The 17,435-nt window shown below is 27.4% G+C and overlaps 1 protein-coding gene across 1 annotated transcript in view; it reads right to left on the reverse strand.

Moving 5' to 3' along the window:
* Window positions 1–17,435, reverse strand: part of LOC107442656 (limbic system-associated membrane protein) — a 56,828-nt gene that overhangs the window by 23,490 nt on the left and 15,903 nt on the right. The window contains exons 2-3 of the mRNA XM_071180292.2: window positions 5,705–5,867; window positions 4,853–4,998 (exon numbers count right to left, since the gene is read on the reverse strand). Of these exons, the coding sequence (XP_071036393.2) occupies window positions 4,853–4,998; window positions 5,705–5,867 (309 nt within the window). The remainder of the gene's footprint in view (window positions 1–4,852; window positions 4,999–5,704; window positions 5,868–17,435) is intronic.

The following is a 17,435-nucleotide window of genomic DNA, read 5'->3' on the forward strand; positions in this document are numbered from 1 at the left end:
ATAATATCTGTAATTTAATATTTTAAGTAGAAAATTGAGTTTTGAGATATCAAAACTTATCAGATCTTCCTTTTTTTTTTTTTAAATTACATCCATTTCAAAGATGAGATTCCCGATTAATAATGATTACTAAATATATTTTTTTAGTAATGGTTCGTTACCAGTTATTAAGCATTGTTAACGTGCACTTAGAGTTTAGTTTCGAATTTTTTAAATCGAAAAAGTTAACATCTATTTTGAATTTAATTGTTTGTTTGTGTTCATCAAATATATTTTAGAGACATGATTGCTCATATAATAATAGTTTAATTTATAAGCTTTCAATTTAGAAAATTTAAATTTTGTGCAATAATTTATAATTAATTTTCCATCTTTTTCTATTGGCTGTAGAAAAAAAAACAGCTTCGTAAAATTCACAAAGGTGTTTCTGACGGTTTAACACAGTTTTGCGCTAAAAGGTGCAACAAGAAAAAAAGTATGGTCAAAACTATTAGAATACGGTAAAATTTATAATGTTACACTTAATGTTAACACCAAAAAGTTCCACACATTTACAGAAGCTCTTTGGTAATGATTTTGGAGAAACTAACAAGAAATATGGTTTTGTTATAAGTGATAAAATTTGGTAATTTTATCACTACACCTTCAAAGAGTGACATTATTTAGTATTAACGATTTTTCTCTTAAATAGACTTTTCAGTCATATATTTTTTTATGAAATGTGTGATAATAAGTACTATAATTTTGAAAAAGAAAAGAATTTCTAGTAAACCGTTACTATATGAACGGAAAAAAATTGCAAATGAATATTTTAAATATTAAATTTTATTGCAGGAAATATTTTTTATCAGAAATGTCAACACCATAATTTTACCTTAATTTTTTCCTACAATTGAAAACCACTGCTTTTTTATTTCCCATGAATTGTGCCCCATAACCCCGTTAACTCTTGTTTTTTAACTCTAACAGAGGCGCCTTCCACCGGAAGAGCAATAGCGATGATTTTATCCTACATGTTATCCATTCAAAGCATTAAGAAAAATTAAAATCTCATGTGACACTTGCTGAATTTCAGTGTAATATCATTAAGAGAAAAAACGCTTTTTAATAACAAACACATAATAACATTAAAATAAACACAAAACTACCATTGATAATTCAAATTGCATTTTTAATTTTACAAATAAAACGTTCTGAAATAGAATTAGATTTTGGAGTTTTTTATTCTGTTTTTTTGCGCTTTGTTTAAAAAAGGGTAACCAGATGCAACAAAAAAAAATGCAACATAAGCACAGCATGCATTAATTTAAAAAGATGTGATATATTATTGAAAAAGAATAAAACTGTAATGATGTCATAATATTTTTTTTATATTTGAATTTTAAACAAAATATAACGCTTGAAGAAAGTTGTTTATATGTATAAAGAAAAGAGATACATTTGTCTTAATAAACACGAGCGCTTAAAATCTCTTATAAAAATGTGTTTTCTGCCTCCTATAATAACGGTACTCCTAAAAATACATTTAAAAAAGAAAAAGAAATCATGACTAAATGATGCAAAATGAGTTTCTTTTATTTTTGTTTAAGATTAATTTCGGGAACGAAAAAGAGTTGAGAAAAAAAGTTTCTGGAAGCATTTTTCATCTTAATTGTTGTTCACCATAAAACATGCGGAATTAAATTGACATTGAAAAATGAGGGAGCACTTTTTTTGAAATGAAATAAGTTTTTTTTAATTCGTTTCAATTACTTGTCCAGGTAAGCTTAATCTAAGTTTAAAATTATTATTTTTTAAATAAAGGTGTTTTTTTTAAAAAGATTTTCTTCAAAATTACATTTCAACACTATAGGATTCAAACCATATCCGAGTACTATCAATTCGGAACTATCAGTGACAAGTTAGTAATATTATATCATAAGAGTGTCTCAAATGTAAACAAGAAAGAGTTTTGTATCTTAGACAAAATGTAGAGTGCGCAAAAATAAAAAAACCAACACTCTGAATAGCTTATAAAAATGTGTACTCAATCTTACAATCTCTAATACTAAGAATCAATCTAAATTTTTTTGGGGCCTAATCTTAAATTTTCTACTCAATTGTGACAGACGATATTTGAAATTACGAAATCAGACACAATAAAAACATACTTTTCCTGAATAAAGGTTTTTTTTTTCTCCTTCCCCCGATAGATTCAGACCCTCAACATGTGGGCAGTCGGGAAAATAGGCTCCCATTTGTTTAGGCCGGACAATGGTCGAAAGTTTTTGCCTTTTTATCCCTTTTCGTGAATTTTGCCATATCTTCGGAACTAATGAAGAGAAACAAAACACTTTTTGCACACAGTTATAGAACTTAAGAGATATTTACACACGCTTTGAAATATTTTCGAAAAATATTGGAAGAGTTAGGTTTACAAATTTTTAAACCAATTTAATTTACATAGTTTTAAATGTCGAATTTCAAAATGTGAAGAGAATGGGTCAAATAGTTCTTGCGAAATGAGAATTTAAAGATATGACTTCATTGAAATTTCTTACTCCGTTCAGCCAATTTTGCATGTGCGAATTGGTTGAACGGATTTTGTGTGCGAAAGTTACTTAAAAATGATTCGCTTAAAAACTGTCCGCGATATTAAAAAATATGGAAAAAAAGAAGTTAACTTTAACTTTTGACCCCCAGATTATATTTTCACAATATCTAGACCATACTGTATGAGTCAGAAACTTTATCAGGAAATATACGAAATTTGAATGAAATCGGTTCTTAAAAAAATCGAATTTTTAAAAAAGTTATGTGCATTCATAATTTTATTTCTAAGGAGCTCTTCGACTGATTTCACCTTTGATTGGCATCGGATCAAATGTCAAAAATCCAAATCCGTCGAAAAAAAGGGTGTTTATTCAGAGAAATTCGTTTTTTTCTCTTTTTTCTTTTCTTTCTTTCTTGTATTTTTTGCCTGATTTCGTAATTTAAAATATCGTCTGCACCTATTAATGTTGTTTAAGACTTTGAACCACTGGGATTGGATCCTAAAGAACAGCCGAGATTAAAAATGAATTCGAATGTTCGCTTATTTATTTTGAGCTCTGAACCATTGTAAACATTTGTGCCACTTAGTGGCAGAATTGTGCAGTCACTATAAGGGGTAGGTTGTACCTAAGGGCACTTTGGACCGTGTTCAATTATTTTAATGTTATTAAATATTTTTAATAGTTCCATCTATTAACATTTTGCATTACTAGTTCTACAAATTCCATAAAAGAATCACGTGTCTCAATTAAAGTGGTCCATTAATATACAGTCAGTCCTGAAAAGTAATTTTTTTAACTCCACTACTTGACCTTAAAATAATTGTTCAGTTAAGAATAAAACAATAACCTGTTCAATGGTGACAAAAATATTTTTATCCAATGAATGTCTAATAATAATGCATGAAGATAATATAATTCTTATTTTTTATGAATTCCATTCAGAAAATATCAAGTTATAGTCACTGAACAGCTATATTATTTAACTTGCGCTTTCATAACTTTCATAATTCACTATAAATTATTTTAAACACTTACGTCTTGTTTCATTAAGCAAAGTCCATCAGTATAAGCTTCGAAAATTTCTTAATAGAATTTAATAAACGTAGAAGAATTTTTACGTTTGAAGCGATACATATTCCGTTCATCTTTATATATTTCAATTTCTAATGTTAAAAAATCTAACTCAATCTTAAATCAGTTAAAAAATCTAACCTTCAATATTGTTTCCGAATATAATTTTGTAACAACATGACTCAAGTGGTAGAGAAAACTCTTCTATTTTTTTTCTTCTTAATAATTATTTTAAAAAAATACTGACTAGAGATTTTCAACAAATTATGAATGGGGGCAGTAAGTAATTTATTTTATTAAAATTTAAACTATATGGTTATTTAGGGAGATAAAAAATAAAAGGCCCAACCAAGATTGGTTCCTCTTATATGTGGCTGTAACAGTTTTCATTTCAGATTTCTATAGAATTAAACCTAACGATCAGAAGTTATCAAAATTAGAAATCAGTGAAAATGTATAAATAAATGGATATAAATAAAGTTCACCTCAGGAAAAAATTTTGATATCGGTTTCAAAAATATTCTACTCTGTAAAAAATTAAGGTTTCTCAAAATTAAGCAAGAATGTGATAAAATATAGTCAAAACAAATAAGGTCGAATTTGAATACCTCATATATTCATTTTTGTGTAAAGTGACAAAACAGCACTAACTCATTTTTGAAGGTATGTCCACAGTCGTTTAAATAACAAATTACATTAAATGAGTACATGATGGTGTCATTTTTAAATCTATGCATTTTGCTCGACATTTTTGTATTATATACCGGTTTTCAGCATTTAATGAATCTCAGGACTGATTCCGAAAAAGTGACAGTTTTTGAGCTAGATTGAGCTATGAAAAATATTTCTGAAATGTGTGATGCGATTTTGTTGCTATCCCTTAAAGCTCCTTTTAAAACCTGGATGTATAATTCTTTTTAGAGTCAGGAACAATACTTAACAGTAATCATTAGAACATTTAGAGAAGTATAGACTTGAAGACATAAAAATTTCCAAAAATAAATACGTACGCATGATGTTAAAAAAAAACGCAATCTCGAAATTCAATAATTCAGATCTGTCGACGTTTAATTCTCGCTTAACCCCCCAAGAATTAAAAGTGAAAAAGAAAATGGAACGCGACTAAATTTCAGTAAAATTCGTGAAACACCTTTCCCTGAAAGATTAGTACGACATTATCATTAAGAACAGATCATTTCCTGAATTAATAATAATAAAGAAAACACTTTAAAAAAACACGTACGTACGGTAAACCGTAAGCACGAAATATGTCTTCGCTTCTCTACCATCTATAATGGCTGAGCATGTATATTTCCCTCTATCTTCATATTTAACGTCTTCGAAAACCAATTCAAGACGATGGGGAACTTCAGTTGTGGCTTCCACATGAACTCTGAAAACAATATCATGACGATTAGTAAGAATCTTTGATTTATACTTATTATTAAAATGAATTTTTTTAAAAGTAAAGAAATTTACCCTTATATTTCAATAACTAATATTAGACAAAAAAAATTTCCCATAACTTTTGAGTCATTTTGAGTTAGATGATTTCCAAGTTAACTGAAATAACGTTTATCTTGGCTTCTAAAAAGAAATAGAGATAACAATAGTTTATTTTGTCAACTCTTAGATCATGAAGATACTAAGTAACAGTCTTTGAATTTTTAAGCGGAAAAAAACCCCCAAATACATTTGACAACCAATTGTACATGAGCAACTCGGTGAAGCCGCCATTTTTTTACAGCCAAAAAGACCAAGAGTGCGAACGCTCTGACGCAAACAGTTCAAATGAATGTTAGAGATTTATAGATTTCGCCCCCTGTGAGCTTGAGGACAAGAAATAACGAAAGGCAAAACCTTTATTTCCTTCATAAAGGCAAAAAATTTTAGTTAATTAACTCAAGTTCACTAAAATGTCATTTAAATTCTTCAATCCTTCAATTATCAATAAAGAAGAAAATCACTTTTTGAAAACTATAAGGACCATGAATTGATTGGGAAATTTCAGATTTTAAAGTACCTTTACTTTCGTGCTTGTGTGATTTGATGGAATAGTATCAATGCGTAAAATTTAAAATGCAAATGCTTTTATTTACCTTCCAGCACTGGTAGTGATGTCCCTTCCATTAGGCGCCTGCCAAGTGAGTCTAGTGGCGAAGCTATTTGAAGGTGCAGCACACGTAATGAAAAAGTTATCCCCAGTGAAAAAGGCATGAAAGTGACCCGCAGGTTCTAACTTTAAGTTTCTATACGAAGATCCTAGAATAAAAAATAGTTACACTAAATCAACAACTTTTAATTCGTTCATCAGCGAGGAAAATTGAAAAATCATTGCAGTAACTTTTGATTAGGATAGGTAGAACTCCAATCCACCCCAGGGGGGTAAACGGAGATACGAAGTTAAATTATTACGTAAAAAATGTAAGCTAAAAACTAAAAATACAGTAAAATCTTGCCAAATGAAAGTGGTGATGATCGGTCAAAAGTGAATTAACTTAAAAGTTTGACAATTAACAACATGTTTTAAAAGCAATGAAGGCTAAAAGCGCCGGTATAAATGTCGAGAATTAAATAATTATAACAATAAGAAAACAAGAGATGAAACTAGAATCTCAAAACTAAAATCAATGAGAGTTAAAAGTTCTAAGTGTAAATGTTTAAAAGTAAAAGTCTGAATAGAAGTCTAAAATCACAAGTAGATAAAATTTCAAAGCGCAAGGCTAAAAGTTGATCAGTACAAAATAACGATGACATGTTCTATTGTTGGTTCATGACTGGGGTCAGTTGATCTGGTGCTAAAATGTCCTCGGGGGTTTGTTTTATAATTTGAATCACAATTTTTCCTGCAGGTCAATATAGCAAAGAATTGGTGTTCCTCTTCGTAATTATTCATGTGGGTTCCACGAAGTGTCCTGAATCTTGGGCAGTGCTTAATAAGATGTTTAATGTCCTGTTTCACCATGAAACTGACTTCCTAAAATATTTTTGTTGATAGGTCCCGAACACTCTGTTGCCAGTAAGGAGCTGGTTTAAGTAAAAATTAGCCTGCAGGCGATTTATTGTAGGGTCGTTAAAGAATTTATAGGTTTGTCTTCTCCTGTCAATACACTTGTAACTTTTGATTTAATGAGCCGTCAACAAAAAAGAAATACTTAGGATTCGAGAGACTCATCTTTAAATACACTGTTATAATCTTCATTCTGAAATTACGGTAAAATAACTTGAAGTAGTCTGCCCAATTAATTAAGCATAAGGTTTATGGCCTGGAACATTTTTTTACCTTTACGGTTTTCAAGCATTTACAACTAGCATAGTTTTAAAGCCATAAAAATAAAATTTAAAAAAAGCTTTAGTGACCTGTAAGTGCTACGCCATTTATGAGGGAATTATAATTTCGTATTCTAATAGTCCAGGGTCATCGACTGAAGGCACTGGAAAATCTGTATGTATTAAAGAAGGGGACTAAATATTGTGATGTCAACGCTGGAATTTGCACCCTTGTTCATCCGATCATAAGATTGACCGATTAGTCCTCTCAGCTACAGTATGTACTCGGCTTCATGGAACAAAATGGTTTCATAAGATAGTACTTCTTGGTGTGGATAGAATTCTGGTTGTTAAACCGTATTAGATAGAAACCTGTTTTTCTTGTTGTTAAACCATATTTTCCTAACTCTTGACAGCTTCAATATCATCTTTTTTATGCTTATTTGACTTTTTTGGTTGAATATGGTTAAATAACAATTTTAAAAAAAAGTGTAGTGTACCCATTTTTACTGAGAAATTTTTAACAATGTACAGAATATATAAAATATATATTAAGCTGCGGATTTCGATTATTTCACTCCAATGCGTTTCCTTCAATTCGAAATGATTTTGTAAAAGTTAAATTGTTTTTATAAGATAAAGATCCAAGACATATGTTAATCTGAAACTGTAAAGAAAGAAAAAAAAACGCAGCAATTGATCTCTTAAAATTGTTTCAGTTTACAGAAAAATTTAAACAAAACTAGTTGAAATTGGATAAATAACTTTTATTTATACTAACTGCTTCAAAAAAGAAACTGTGCGTGAAGGAAATGATTTAAAAAATGGTTGCCTGATAAAATGTAATTCTAAATAAGCTAAAATAAAAATGGATGGCTGTTGTCTTTTGAAATTTTATGATATTCCAATAATAAAAAGATGTTACATATTATTTTATTAAACCCTATGAGTGTATAAAATAAAAATCAAGAAATCAATCAGTTGGACAAAAAAAGGAATATAATGCTTTAAATGTCGCAAAAAACATAGAACAATTACTAAAATCTACCTAAAAATTGTTTTACTAAGAAAAAGTATATTTAAATTTAGAAACGCAATTCTAATTCAAATGCAAGCAAAAAAATTAAAATAAGAGCTAATATATGATTTAAGACAAAAAAGTGTTGTTACATTCCAATAATTTTGTACCTTCTATAATATTAGCTAAATATGAATAATTATTAAAAAGCTAACACTTGTTTTCAAACCGTGAAAAATATTTTCGCTTTCAGTTCGAGAATTAAAAAAAAACATTAAGAACTGAGGGCTTGATAAGTGCTGTCATTATAACAATTTAAAAATACATGTATAAATTTTCAAAAAAATATTTATTCCAAGAAAATTCCTTTTTAGCTTAAAATGGAATTTTTAACCTTTCCTACGCCCTCGTAAGTTTAAAAAAATAAAAAATGACATCTCGAATTTTAGAAATTCCTTTCAACTAAACTATTGAACAAGGGGATTCCATTTTTCTGATTTCAACCCATTGTGATCCCTTTTAAAGTTCACGAATCCACTCTAAAATCACGAATATTTCTTTTTCCACAAATTATTCTAAAATAATTTATGTTTATTTTTTAAATTTCTTCATTAACAACACTAACAGTTTTTTCCGATAATAATGTTGTCCTTTTAATTTATTTTTTCATTTTATTTTTAGGTCCGTCTCGAAAGTATAGTTCGTTGCGCGTAATGTAACGAACGAGTGATAGTTGTTTTATTATTTACTAATTAATGTACAGTGCGCAAAAAAATAAACGGACTACCCTGAATAACTCTTGATCTAATAATCTTGTCTTTATGTTCCTGGACTCAATCTTAGTGGTTGATATGGCAGATTTCAAATATGCTAATTAATTAGTGTTTACTATTAATTAAGTTACAAAGCGAATAAACGACTCTCAAAATAACTGCAATCTGAGAAATAGAGGATTTCTATCGATCCAAAATTTGGACCCTTTAATGCTAATTTTACTTTTCGTGGTTTTTCGAAAACTTCTTAAATGAATTGAAATATTTTTGCACACAATTTAAAAATTCGTTTTGTCCAGAGGTGATTTCATGCAAAAAAAGACTTTTAGTAAATGTTTATAATTTTTTATTATCACGTATAATAATAGCCGATAAAATTTTGAATTGTAAGTAACTGTAATTTTAAAAAAGTCGTACATATGAAAATTCCAATTAGGAACTATCAGGCCTCAAATTTGGAATTTCCTATGCAAAATTGTATTCTTTAAAATTATGTAAAAAAAATTATATACCTTTATTATTCAACTCAATTTAGAACAGTTATTTTACTCATAAGAGAAACAATGATAATCTGTAAATTTTAATACTAGTTATTTATGATATTCTAATAAATAAATACAATTACATCTTGAATAATTCCCATTTACAATTATATTACCTTTAAATTTCATTAATAAAGCAAAAATTAAATTAAAGCAATGACACTATTCAAATACTTCGTGAAAGATACGAAGTTTAATTAAAATCCTTCATTATTTTCCATCTTGGACTGTTTAAGAGATTGTTTTTAATCAAACAATACAATTTTTTTTTCAATTAATGCAAATTTTGTTGAAATTTAATGTTTATTATGCATATTGTTTAAAAATGAATATTGCTTTTATTATTTTCCTAATATCTTAAATTATACAGTCACATTAATTAAAGCGTGACCAAATAAAAATAAATATAAACTGAGTTTTTATGTAGCAATTTTTATAAGTATTTTTATGTAATGCTTTTAGATTGATAAAAATTTACATGAATATATTTATTTATCAATGTTTATATTACATTATGTTGTGCAGTCAAATGTAACCATACAACGTGATTTAGAAAAAAATATTTTAAATTTGTTTCGGTTATGTAGACAACTTTTTCGTACTTCAAAGTAAATCGATCAAAGTGTATCGTATTTAACAGACAAAAATTAATTTCGACAAAAAGTATCTCTAGGAATAATCATATCAAAGATTTGAGTCCAGTTATAGTTGGGTAATATGGAGAAATTTCTCTCTTTATAAAACCTTTCTTTCTGAACTGGGAGTACGACTGTATAAACAGCAAAAATAATTACAGAGTTAATTATACAGTTAATTATAAAAAGTACAGCTGTATAATTAACTCCATAAAATTAAGTTGGTTATTATATAAAGAGGAAGTGGTTAATTTCTCTCGAAAAGTACTCCTCACAACTTCTTTGTCAATAGCTAGTTCAATGGAAAATTTCAAGAAATGAAAATGTGGACGTCATGGTTCACTATGAAATAAACAAGTATAAAATGGTAAGAAAAAATTAATTTTCAATAAAATCAAAAGGTAAGTCAAGCAAAGATAAGGGATGGAAAGGGAAGCGAGCAGGATGTGGGTTGTAGGATTGAAAAGTTGAACAACGTACGGTTGCGTTACGTTAGTATGAAATATGAGTGTAAAGTAAATTATAATTATCTTTACAATAAATAGTTTATTTTAAAAGCTAATTGATACTTTTGAGCAACAAAGTATACATTTGTAAAAGATTTGCTCAATTAATGATCTACGTGCAGATTAACTAGCAGCGCCACCTTTCCGTGACTTCAAACACTCAATCTTCGAAATTGAAGGTCTCCAACATCTGGCTATCTTCTAACTCTGTGCCATGTGACAATGTGATTAATTGTTCCTTCTATCCATCTCTGTTTTAAACAATTCTTTGAGAGAAATGAATTTTAATATCAAATGACTCTGAAATCATTAGAGATGAAAGACACATTCAGAAAGGTTTGACATACTTTTGACGAAATGCCAAGTGAAAGCAAACGAACATACAAAAATAAGGTTTTTGGACCGTCAAAGATTTCTCATTGATTCAAATGTCTTGATACGTTGAATATTTGAAGCTTTCGTCACGCCAAAATTATGAAACTTTGCATTCATTAGCAATTCATTTGCATTCAAATATTTCTCTCTATTTGACCATTTAAAAAATCTTCTTAAATTTATAAATGAATTAAAAACAGAAGTCGATTATTATTTCATTTTAAATTTCAATTATTTTTCAACTCTAAATTACAGATAAAAATGAGAAGCATACCTTTAAAACACCTCAAATTTTATTCACTTTTATGCTTTATTAATTGCTTCTAATTATGGATTTTGAAAGCGAGTGTGTTTTTCTTTTATACTTCTTATTTATGTTGAATCCTACATTAAGCTTTGTAAGCATTTTTGCTCTGGGTTTCGTTTAACTGCTTTGGCACAAATAAACTAAAGACTGAAAAATCATATTGATCAGTTGAGGAAATAAATTAATTTTTAATTTAATTTTAAAGATAAAATTAAAAAAATTATTTAATCTTTCACAATTTCTTACTTATTTTTGAATTAAAAATTGTGAAGTAAATTAATGAGACGGATATTGAACTGTTTAAAAAATATGATCGGAAAATTTGCACTTGAAATTGTGCAACATATTCTCCAAAACAGCTCATTTGGTATAAATTTTTAAATAAATCAATGTTAACTATAGTTGGGGATTTTAAACTTTAATTAAAACAGAGCTTCATAAATGTAATAATCACATTGAACTAATATATTTTAACAATAAGTACATGGAGAAGAAAAATTCTAGTAAATTTTAAGTATATTTTATTGTGATTTTCACAAATTTCATTTCTTATTTTTTTTGGTAAATTCTAGTAAACAGAATTTTGTGTCTATAAAATTTGTGTTGCGAACACAAAATAACAATTTCTAAGCATTTTTATGCAGATATTAAATTGATATCCATGTTAAATGTTTTAAATATTCATTGTTAATATAAAATGTTTTCATGCTTTTCGGTAGTTTTAAAACGATATCTAAAAAGCATAACAAGTGTTTATAAATTTTTGGCGCTGACTTTGACGTATAAATGTTGGCAAAATTGAGAGGGACTCCCTGTACCAAATTTTACTACAGTGACTAAATTTTTTCTCATATTATAAAGCCATATTTTAGTGTTCATTTTACCAAAAACGCTACCAAAGTGTATTGATAAAACTTTCAGAGACTTTTGGTGCTCCCATAGAGCTAAGAAATATAGTAAATATTTTGATAGTTTTAATCATAATTTTTGTCTCATTGTAAGATAGGTAGGTGGTCGTCTATCCATTTTCTTTCCATCACTACAACTTAAGTAGATTTTTTTATGCGTCATTAATAAATCTATACGTATATTTTATTGTGATTTTCACAAATTTCATTTCTTATTTTTTTGGTAACATTCAACCAGCACTTATCGATATCCTGATATAAACCTTCCAAATAATTTTCAAAATCCTTTGAAACTATATATTTTCTCTGTGAGTAAATGAGTAAATTTTCTATGAGAGTAATAAAAATATTGTTTTATTTTTCAATTTTCTAATGTTGCTTGTTTGGTTATAACGGGAAAAAACTCATTTCCAACAATGAACACATTATTACACAATAGAGCTTTTCATTCGATTACTTTAATATCTCAATAAAAACATGATAAATAATCCTTGTACCTGGCTAAACTCATCCTAACGTAAGAATTTGCCTGAAATTTTTAAAAGAATTTTTTTTTTCAATTTCTTATAAATCGAGGAAACAAATTTCGATATTTTTTAAGTTCTTACGCTTCAAATACTTTATTTTTGATTTATTTACATCCTTTTTTATCTTATAGAGAAAAAGTCAATGAATCGACTTTTAAAAAATTTATGTTTAAAATTAATTAAACTGTTTAAAAATTAAAAACTAATTAACGTTCAAAAAATTTATGTAACATAATCCAATGTAGCATAAACATGATTACTTCTTAAATGATCGAAACATAAGTTTTGTAGAGTTTTAATCTACAGGATTTCAGATATCGAATGAAATGAAACTAAAAAAAAAAGAAGAACGCAAATAAAATATTAGCAAAAATTTAAAAAAAAAAAAAAAGAGACGAATTTTTGGTAAATAAAAAAAATTTTCTTAGCAAAAACAAATTATAAAATTGCAAAAATTTAGCTTCCAACAAAGCTGCAAATTGGACTCTTGTTTATATAAAATGGCATGTGTCACTTTTCTCGCTTAAATTAAGCAATGAAGATTGAATTGCAACTAGAGATCAGCCGAGACCGAGCCACCTCGGACTCATGATGTAAATTTTACTCCTTTTATATAAACGTACGTAATTATATCAAAACAAAATTTGTTTCAATATGTTGAACAATATTATGCAACATTTTAAATCATTCTACATCTTGAATTTTGCTACATAATATTATATTCAGACAGATTACAACAGATACAGCTAGGTATGCAGTTCGATATTATGATATGAAGATGGTGATAAACAGAGAAAACGTAAAGTTGTCAACGAAAAAATGAGAAAATGGACTTCTATTCATTGTTTCACTGCTAAATTTACATTTTCTATTTTAAACCACTTCTGTTTTCCTCATTTACGTCTGGCCAGTTTCGAGACTGGGCGCCTATTTTTGAGCGCTTGAAGCCCTTTAATTACCCTCTTCATGCTTTTTGAAGTAAATGAAAATTTTTATATTTATCTTTTCACCTCAGTTTCTAGGGATTATTCACTTAATATCATTACTAAAAGGAGAAAAAAAAAACTCTGGTAAAAATCATTTACTGTAGGGTAATGATATATCTGGTAAAACAAAATATCTATTCTGATTAATAGTACCAAAGTATACGGTATTTAAACCATTCTTATTTGGTAATTTTTCCGTTTATATGATAGAGGTTTATCGGAAATTCTGGTTTTAAAAATTATAGTTTTTATTACCACATATTAGAAAAAAATACAATGTAATATAAATGTAACCGAATAAATGGTTTTTACGCCGTGCTCCAATAAAATTACATTTATCAAATTTTATCACGCATTATAAAACCATATTTTATCGTTGATTTTACCAAATTCATTAACAAAGCTCTTCGGTAAAAATTGCAGAGCTTTTTGGTGTTACCATAGAGGCAGAAACATGGTACATTTTACCACTTTCTGGTAGTTTTGACCCTATTTTTTTCTGAGTATATGGTTCAACGTCAAACTAATTTTATTAAATTGTAATTGGAGAAAAAGTCCATAATGCATTTATTTTTTTTCTAACAACTATCTAGCTTCATCAAAAATTTTATATTTTAATTAATATTTAAGTATAGGTATTTAACTTAAATATTTAAATAATAATTTAAATATTTTTAAAAAAGTTTTCATGAAAGTTTCATTTTAATAAGAACTTTATTCAAAAATATTTATTTGTTTAAGAATTCAAAAATCATGATAAAGTTAGTGAAATGCTTATTTATTTCGAAATAAATACTTGTAATAATAATTATAGATTTGACAGTAATAATAATGATTATAGTAATAATTATAAATTCGAATTATGTAAAACAATAAAGCATACCAAAAACTAAAGAGATATTCAAAAAGTACGAAAAATTACTGGTTTTGTAACAAACTTTGGCCGTAAGAATACTTTTAAGTTTTCCATGAGCAATTAACTTTCTTACAATGAAATTGTTTTAAACTAAGAATCATAAATATAAAACCACCGATAAATTATACAACTAATATTTACAAATGTTACACCGGAATATTTCACATTCAATGTCTTTTGAGGAAATGAATTTTCTATGTGACGAAAGATCTAACTGAGAAGAAAAATGAACTGCTTTTTTTTCAAAACTTTTGGAAAATATAAAATTTTTGAAGATTCGCATATACCATTCGCTGAAAAAATTTACTTTCAGGTAAAAAAAAAAAAGAAAAGAAATGTACCGAGAGCAACTTTATGTCTGTACAACGCAAAAAGAAAAAAACACATCTAGTTGATGATTTGAAAAGAAATTTAGCTGACAGAAACTGCTATTCTTTGTTTCATCTTTTCACTCCAAAGAATTTGTAATCAAATACAATATTTCGTTTTTTTCTCAGGGATATAAAAATTTATTCTCTTACTGTATTTCTGCTTTTTTAAATTTTCAATCAATATGGAATTGAATTCAGTCGGTTTATATTTCTTTTACTTTCTAAAAATAGAAAGTATCAAAATTTTATCAAGAAGAAATCGATAAGACAAAATAGTACAAACAAATTATTACTGAAAAACTGAATTGTAAATTGAATAAAGGAGTTTTTAGAATATTTTCCCATGGAAGCACTTTCGAGGGATGAAAAATAAAGAATAAAAAAAGGCCGATTTATAAATTTTAAATTAAATATGCATTGCATTTCATAATAACTACCCTTAATATATATTTTTAAAATCCTTCTCATAAAGGTTGTAAAAAACATGCACATCTGTGGCCGTAAATTATTAAAGTGGTGAAAGAAAAACTCTATCTAATTTAACGTATCCCAAAAAGAAACGTATGACTGAATTCATTGAAACTTGTTTGATTGCAGAAATAAATTGAAATAAGAAATAAGGGGATTTTAAGAACTTCTTCCAATGCTATCAATCTCAATGCAATCATACCGATTTTATTGTTTTTCCACACACACACCCATACTCATTAATGATTCGACAGATTTTAATAGTATTTTCTATTCTTCCTTGTTTGAATATTAATTTGAAACCCTAAATGTACAAATTTGTGTTTAAAAATAAATTCTAAAAATAAATTTCCAAAATCATTCTAAAAAAAGAATTTGAACACCCAATGAATGGAATAGAATATTTCATTTATGCATACACTGACAAAAAAGTACTGTCAAAACTATCAAAATATGATAAAATGTATCGTGTTTCTGGTAAAAATCCTTGATAATTTTTACTGAAGTGCTTTGGTAATGATTCTTGGACGATAAAATATGGTTTTATAATTTGTGATAAAATTTGGTAACTGTGGTAAAATTTTATAAATGTTGTGAAATTTGGTAGTTTTATCAGCATGGTATAAAAACCCATTATTCGGCTAAATTTACTTTTCATTTTTGCATTTTACTACTAAATGTGGGGTAATAAGAATTATATTTTAGAAAACCAAACTTTCTGGTTAACCGTTACCATATGAACAGAAAATTTTTCAAAAGAATGATTTAAATATCGTATATTTTGGTTTTATTAACTAGAATTATGTTTCCTTTCTTTCGTTTTTTTTTTACCATAAATGTCATTATTACCATACAGTACGATAATTTTAACCTGAATTTTTTGCTCCACATGGAAATGCTTACTATTTTAAATGAAATGTTTTGGAAAAATTAGTCTACTATTTTGCATTTTAGAACCAAATAACTTGAAAAACAAAATCCCGAAACTTTGGGGAATGTAACTGGAATTATGGTAAAATTGAAAACATTGGGGAGCTAATTATCAATTAGCTGTGAACTTGTTTGATTTTAATTTTAAGTTCTTAATAGCTTTAAGAATTGAAGATTAAATCGTGGGGTTAAAAATCAATAAGGTTTGTCACATTTTCGTTTTCAAGGAAAACAAATTAATCTTTCATTCTAAGTTTTAATTTGATCTTGAAAAACGATTGACTTAATGTAAAGATTGACCTAATTATTACAAATGCTTTATTTACGTTTAACATACAAAATATATACAAATAATTCCGAAATCATTGTTCTTCATGAATACTTTTATAATCCATGTCAAAAAGAAAGACAAAATTATAAAATAAGAGTCAAAAATAAATTTTTAAGCTGGTAAATATTTCACGTAGTGAAAATGTGACGAATCACAAGAAGGGAATAAAAACGAAACCAATTTAATTACCTGAGGAAACGTAGAGGTGTTCCTGATTAACGCTTTCAAAATCTTGTAAATTCTCTCCTGTTGTTGCCTCAATCAAAGGAATTTTCATGTTTTGAATCTTGCTTTTGATGGTCAAAGAATGATAACGTTTAAGTTTTCTCTCTCTTTAATTCTGATTGGCTATCCCAACCTAATATGCATATATTTATGATTGATTTTAGCAAAGAATATAACGGATTAAGGACGGTGATTACAGTACACCTTACACATATTAACATATTTTTGTTTTTCAGATACTCGGAAAAAGAATTCTGGTAAAATCACGGCTCTATAATGACTTTTCTGGAAAAAAAACCTAATTCTGATCATAAGACCAAAATATACGGTATTTAAATCTTTCTCATTTGGTAATTTTTCCATTCTTATGGTAACGGTTTACCAGAAATTGTGATTTTTCAAAATTATAGTACTTATTACCATACAATTGGAATACAAAACTATAAGTAAATTTAACAAAATGTATAGTTTTTATGCCACTCTCTAAGGTATCGTAATATTTCTAAATTTTACCACATTTGCAAAATTTCAACGCATGTTATAAGACAAAATTGTATTGTTAATTTTCTTAAAAAAGAACCTCAAGAAAAATTAATGAGCTTTTTCTCTTCCCATAGAGCCGGAAACACGGTAAATTTTATCATATTCTAATAGTTTTGACCATACTTTTTCACTGTGCAAATTTAAAGTTAATAGCTCAACATGAATTAAGTATGAATAACATAAAAAATTAAACTAAATA

This window comes from Parasteatoda tepidariorum, chromosome 1, assembly GCF_982258835.1.
Source record: "Parasteatoda tepidariorum strain Cologne lab strain chromosome 1, Ptep-v5.0, whole genome shotgun sequence".
Lineage (NCBI taxonomy): Eukaryota > Metazoa > Arthropoda > Arachnida > Araneae > Theridiidae > Parasteatoda > Parasteatoda tepidariorum.